This window comes from Octodon degus, unplaced genomic scaffold (genome assembly GCF_000260255.1).
Source record: "Octodon degus isolate 3935 unplaced genomic scaffold, OctDeg1.0 scaffold00185, whole genome shotgun sequence".
In the NCBI taxonomy this organism is placed as follows: Eukaryota; Metazoa; Chordata; class Mammalia; order Rodentia; family Octodontidae; genus Octodon; species Octodon degus.
In genome coordinates this window covers 3,893,287-3,898,060 of record NW_004524761.1, presented here as the reverse complement: position 1 = coordinate 3,898,060, position 4,774 = coordinate 3,893,287, and the positions used below count along the sequence as shown (strand labels likewise).

At 52.7% G+C, this 4,774-nt stretch overlaps 1 protein-coding gene across 2 annotated transcripts in view; it reads right to left on the bottom strand.

Moving 5' to 3' along the window:
* The window catches only part of Fchsd1 (FCH and double SH3 domains 1), an 11,890-nt gene extending 8,821 nt beyond the window's left edge, over positions 1-3,069 (bottom strand). Inside the window, exons 1-7 of one of the 2 annotated variants that reach the window (XM_023704054.1) lie at positions 3,000-3,069; positions 2,674-2,771; positions 2,105-2,150; positions 1,538-1,605; positions 1,065-1,206; positions 845-981; positions 685-748 (exon numbers count right to left, since the gene is read on the bottom strand). In XM_023704054.1, coding sequence (XP_023559822.1) covers positions 685-748; positions 845-981; positions 1,065-1,206; positions 1,538-1,605; positions 2,105-2,150; positions 2,674-2,771; positions 3,000-3,020 — 576 coding nt within the window. In that variant the 5' untranslated portion in view covers positions 3,021-3,069. The remainder of the gene's footprint in view (positions 1-684; positions 749-844; positions 982-1,064; positions 1,207-1,537; positions 1,606-2,104; positions 2,151-2,673; positions 2,772-2,999) is intronic. The other variant, XM_004643874.2, reaches the window with a different exon arrangement.
* Between the last annotated feature and the right edge of the window lie 1,705 nt (positions 3,070-4,774).

Genomic DNA, 4,774 nt, shown 5'->3' with positions numbered 1-4,774 from the left:
GGCAAGCACAAGGGTCTGAGTTCAATCCCCAGTTCCACCAAAAAAAAAAAAAAAAAATCTAAACTGTTCCTCTCAGTGACTTACCAGGTCTGCCATAAACTGGCCCCCACAACCTCTCTTTTAACTGTTTGTCCCTTTGCTCACAATGGTCAAGGGCCTGGCCTCTCAGTTCCTGGAGTCTCCGAAGTCATTTCCACCTCAGGGTCTTTCACTCGCAATTCCCTCTCGCTGAGATGTTCTTATCCTGTATCTTTGCATGGCTGGCTGGGTCCTTCTTGCCACTCAGGCCACTTATTCAGAGAGGCCTTTTCTCTAAATTATACCCGTTTGTTGCCCTTCATCATGGCACCTGGATTTACTTCCATCTTAATCTGATTATTTATATACACTCTGTTTCCCTCAACAAGGCTGTGAGGGCAAAAACTCCCATACTCCTGTTTTCCACTATGTCCCCAGAACAGTGCCTGGTACACAGAGACCTTCAAAATGCACATACGAAAAGAAGGAAAAGAAAAGATTTTTCTACTGTTTAAATGAAGAAAATGAGGCTTAGAAAAATCAGTTAACCATAGTCATCCACCTACAAAGTAGGGGAGTCTGGACTCACCCACTCTCTTATACTTATGCCCCTGGATTCCAAACCACTAGCCTACTCTCCCCGACTCCCTCTTTCTTCCTCCAAACCTTGGTGCTCAGTTTCTGGAGACTGGTCCGAGAATGGAAGATCCCATGGTCATTTCGATTCAGCCTGTGCAGGTAAAAGAGAAGATCTGGCATGTGGCCCAGCCCTGACGCCTTGGCTCCACATCTCCAGCTCAGGCCTCCTCACCTCCCATGAGCCCACCTGGCCTTGACATCAGCTGCTTTCTCCTGTGCCAAGGCCCACACACGCTCCCGCTGCCCATACAGTTTCCGACTTCGGCTCAGCTCCCGGACAGACTGCAGCACCTCAGCCTGCGCCCTTTGGAGGCTCTCTGTTCCCTAGTGGCATGAATACAAAGTCCTGACTGAGCCATCTCCAGTCCCCAACCAGCTCTTCCTTCACCCCATACACTTAACCATACCTTCCTAAGCACCTGCTCCTTGGCACTCCGTCCTGTGCCCCCTGCTAGGTCACGGAATCGGTCAGACACCTGGAGCCGGGTTTGGCCTCCTGCCACGGTGGCATCCAGCAGGGAGCGCCAGGCAGCAAACACTGTCCTGTCCCTCCCCAGAGAAGGTCTGTGTTAAAGAGGGGAACACTCCACAGCTTCATGAGATGCCCCCAACACTGCAGGCGGCAGAGTGCTTTCCCTTCCCCCCCTTGTCTGGGAGCCCATCAATCGATCAGCCCATTAGCTCAGCCACAGGATCACTCGTGCCCTCCACCCTCACCCACAGTGTCCTTGCCGGGTCAGCTCCTCTCCTGCTGCTGTGTCAGCTCTACCTGCAGTTCACATGCCCTGCCCCCTCACTAGCCCTTCATTCCCACAGGTCTTGGGGGCTGAGCTCCTCTTCACTCTAGGCCCCTGTGGCCCTCTGCCTCCATGAGACCCACCTGCTGTCCATCTCTCCACTCCGCTGCCCCTCCCTCTTCAGGAATGGCCCAGCCAGCTTCTGTAGTGCCTGGTGAGAATGCATGCCAGGCTCAGTTCCCATTCCAAGAGCCAACTGGGAGAACACAGGACCAAAGGATACCATACTTTGGTTGTAGAAGATGTCTTACTTGCCTTGCTAAATGCCTTTTATTATTACAGTACATTTAATCCTTACAACAACCCTACATGAAAGTGAGGTATTAGTATTCTTGTTGTTTTGAGACAGGGTCTTGCTCTGTAGTTCAGGCTGGCCTTGAACTCAATATGTAGCTCAGGCTGGCCTCAAACTTGTGGTGATCCTCCTGCCTCAGCCTCCCAAGGCTGGGATGACAGGCCTGCACCACCACACCTAGCAAATAAGACATTTTTATTCCCACTTCACAGAAAAAGAAATATTAATTAACTTGTTCACAGTAACACAGTAAGGAGCACAACAGAGATTTGACTCTAGGCATTTGTTCTTGGTCATAACAGAGGGTGTACAGGAGGCCAGAACAAGAAAGAAGGCCCAGAGAAGAGTTCCATACCTGTCCATACTCCCGTTCAATGGCTGCCCTCTGCTTGCTGTAGGATCTGTGGAGATTGTCAAGTGAGATGGAGATTACTAGTTGGCTTTGCTATCCCACTCTCAATCCTTTTTTCTACCTAGGCCGGTCCAAAGTATGGCTACACTCAGGGAAGAGTACTGAAGAAGCAGTCCTTGAGATCACCTCAGCTGCCGCACACCAGACAGGCTCACTCAGTGTTCGGAACCCCAGCAGGATCCTCTCCACCCATGGAGGCCATCTGTGGCCTTGGAGGTGAGGACTGCTGGCGGTCCAGGTTCGGGGTCCTCCAGCCTTCCATCAGATCTAGAAGGATTCTGCCCTTAGCTCAACTGTGGGATGAGACTGTGGCGTGGTGTCGAGTTTGAGGACGCTCCTTGTGTGTTTACATGTGTGTATTTCAGTACCCAGAGTCAGGCCTAGGTGACGCCGTGACGGGTAAGCCCGAGGGCTCAGCGCCCCGGCACGCCCCCTCCCGACCCTGGCAGTCGGAGGCTAGGCAGGAGAGATGCGCGCCACGGGGTGTGAAAAGCCAAGGGGTCAGGGGCTACCTGATGTCCTCCAGCAGATCCGCCTCCCTCTGCTGCCGAGTCTGAAGGATGCTTAGCTGCTCCAGAAAGCGAAGCTTCACCTCCTGAGCCGGCTTCACCTATGGGATTCAGGGGAGGATAAGGCTCCCCGGCGTGGGGACCTGAAAAACACTCCGCGCGGGGACGGTGAGGGGGCGGGGCCGAGAGGACTGAGTCGCGTCCTCCGCGGCTTCTGCAGTAGGCTCTGACCCCTCCCCGAACCCGGTTTCCCGCCCCGGGTCGGGGCCCCTTGGGTTCCCTCCACTCCCCAGTCCCGCCAGGATTCTCCATTCCCAGGCCCATCTCACTTTTCGGGGCGGCGGCTGCATCTCCGCTCTGGCCAAGGCAGCCAGCGACTCGACTCCGGAACTCGAGAAGGCCCGGCCCACGACGGAGCCCCGCCCCTGACCTGGCCCGGATCCGCCCTCACCCCGCCCACGCCGGGTCCAGCTACGCGCACGGCGCGGAAGCGCTAGGGGCTGCCGGGCAGCCAAACCTCTGTTACTGCTGCGAATATCCAGGAAGGGCCCAGGCCACGGGCTGGACGCAGCGTCTGCTGGGAGATAGGGAGAACCCTGGGCTTCTGAGTGAAGATGCCTAGGTTCTATTTCTAGGGTAGCCAAGGATTCAGCCTGTAATTATATCTGGTCATTCATCTGCATATGCATCTCATCAGTCCCAGAGCTATCGGTGAGGAATGACAACTCAAAAGGTGACCAGGGAAACTGAGTCACGGACACCTGAGTGAAGATGCATCTGACGAAGGGAGACAGGGCTGGTTCCATACCTTTTCCTAATTCCTGCTAAACTTGAAAAGCCAGAGTGAGCAGGTTGAGAAAGATGCCTGGAGCCAAGAAGGAGCCAGACCTAGAGGAAAAGACGGATACCTCCTGGGCTCCACTGGACACTTACAGTACCAGCGAGGGAGCAGGAGCTTGGATGTTGCACACGGGGCCTTATGGCAGGGAAAGCTCCAGGGGACGCCAGGCTCTGCACACCAAGATCTACCAGTACTAACCCTCCTTTCTCAGGATCCTCACACCCTTTCCTCATCCACCTCACCTAAGCCTCTGTGGCCTATGTCCAGGTTCCTAATCATATGACAGGGTTAAACTCCAGATTCACAAATCCAACCACCATGGATACCTCCACTAGTGTTTAAGCAGGTACTGCAAATTTTTAAAACGACCCCTTCCATCCGATGTTCCCTTGGCCAAGTGTTAAGTGGTTCCTCGCTCCCTTCAGTTAGCAAAGTCAAAACCCAGGAGTTAGTGTGCCCTTTCCTCTGCCCCCCACATCTCATCCATCACCAAATCTCACAGGTTCTATTAAAAGAAAAAAAAAGCCCAAAAAACCCCAAACCAAAACCATGCTTCTATTGATCCACTTCCTTCAGTTTCCAAGACCACTGCCCTCGCCCAAGCTCCCACGATGTTTTCTGATCTGATATCTGGTCTCTTTGCTTCCAGGTTTCCTCCCACAACACACTTTACAAAGTAGCCAGTGATTGATTTTATTTTTAAAAGAAAAGCAAGATGCCATCCTTCTCTTGCTTAAAATGCAATTGCTTGAAAATAAAATTCAAACGCCTGAAACCCAAATAGAACCCATGGCCTACAAGGCTGACTGGCCCTCTGGACCTTCCCATTCACTAGTACTCTTCTCCCACTGGCCACTTGCTGTGTTCCCCTGCTCCAGCTTCTTTGCTGGCTCCCCTCAGGCCAACTGCCTTCCCACTGCACAGCGGTCCTGCCCTTCCTGAAGCCCCTTTTCCCAACACCCCACCTGTCTGGACTCTTACCCTTGTTCAAGCTCCTCAGAGACCTTCCTTTCCCTGTCCACCCAGTGTATAGGCCACCTCCTGTCATGCAAGTTTATCACTTGATTTAGTTTCTTCACAGCACTAAATTGACTTTTTCATGTGTCTGTGCATTTTCTGTTTGTTTTTCCTCTACAGTGGGAGGCGCTATAAGAACAGGGACTTCATTTGGATCTGGTACTCAAAACATATTGAATGAATGAATAAATAAAAGAATGGTAGTCATTTGGTTCCAGGTTTATTACTAGTGATCTACCCCCCTCC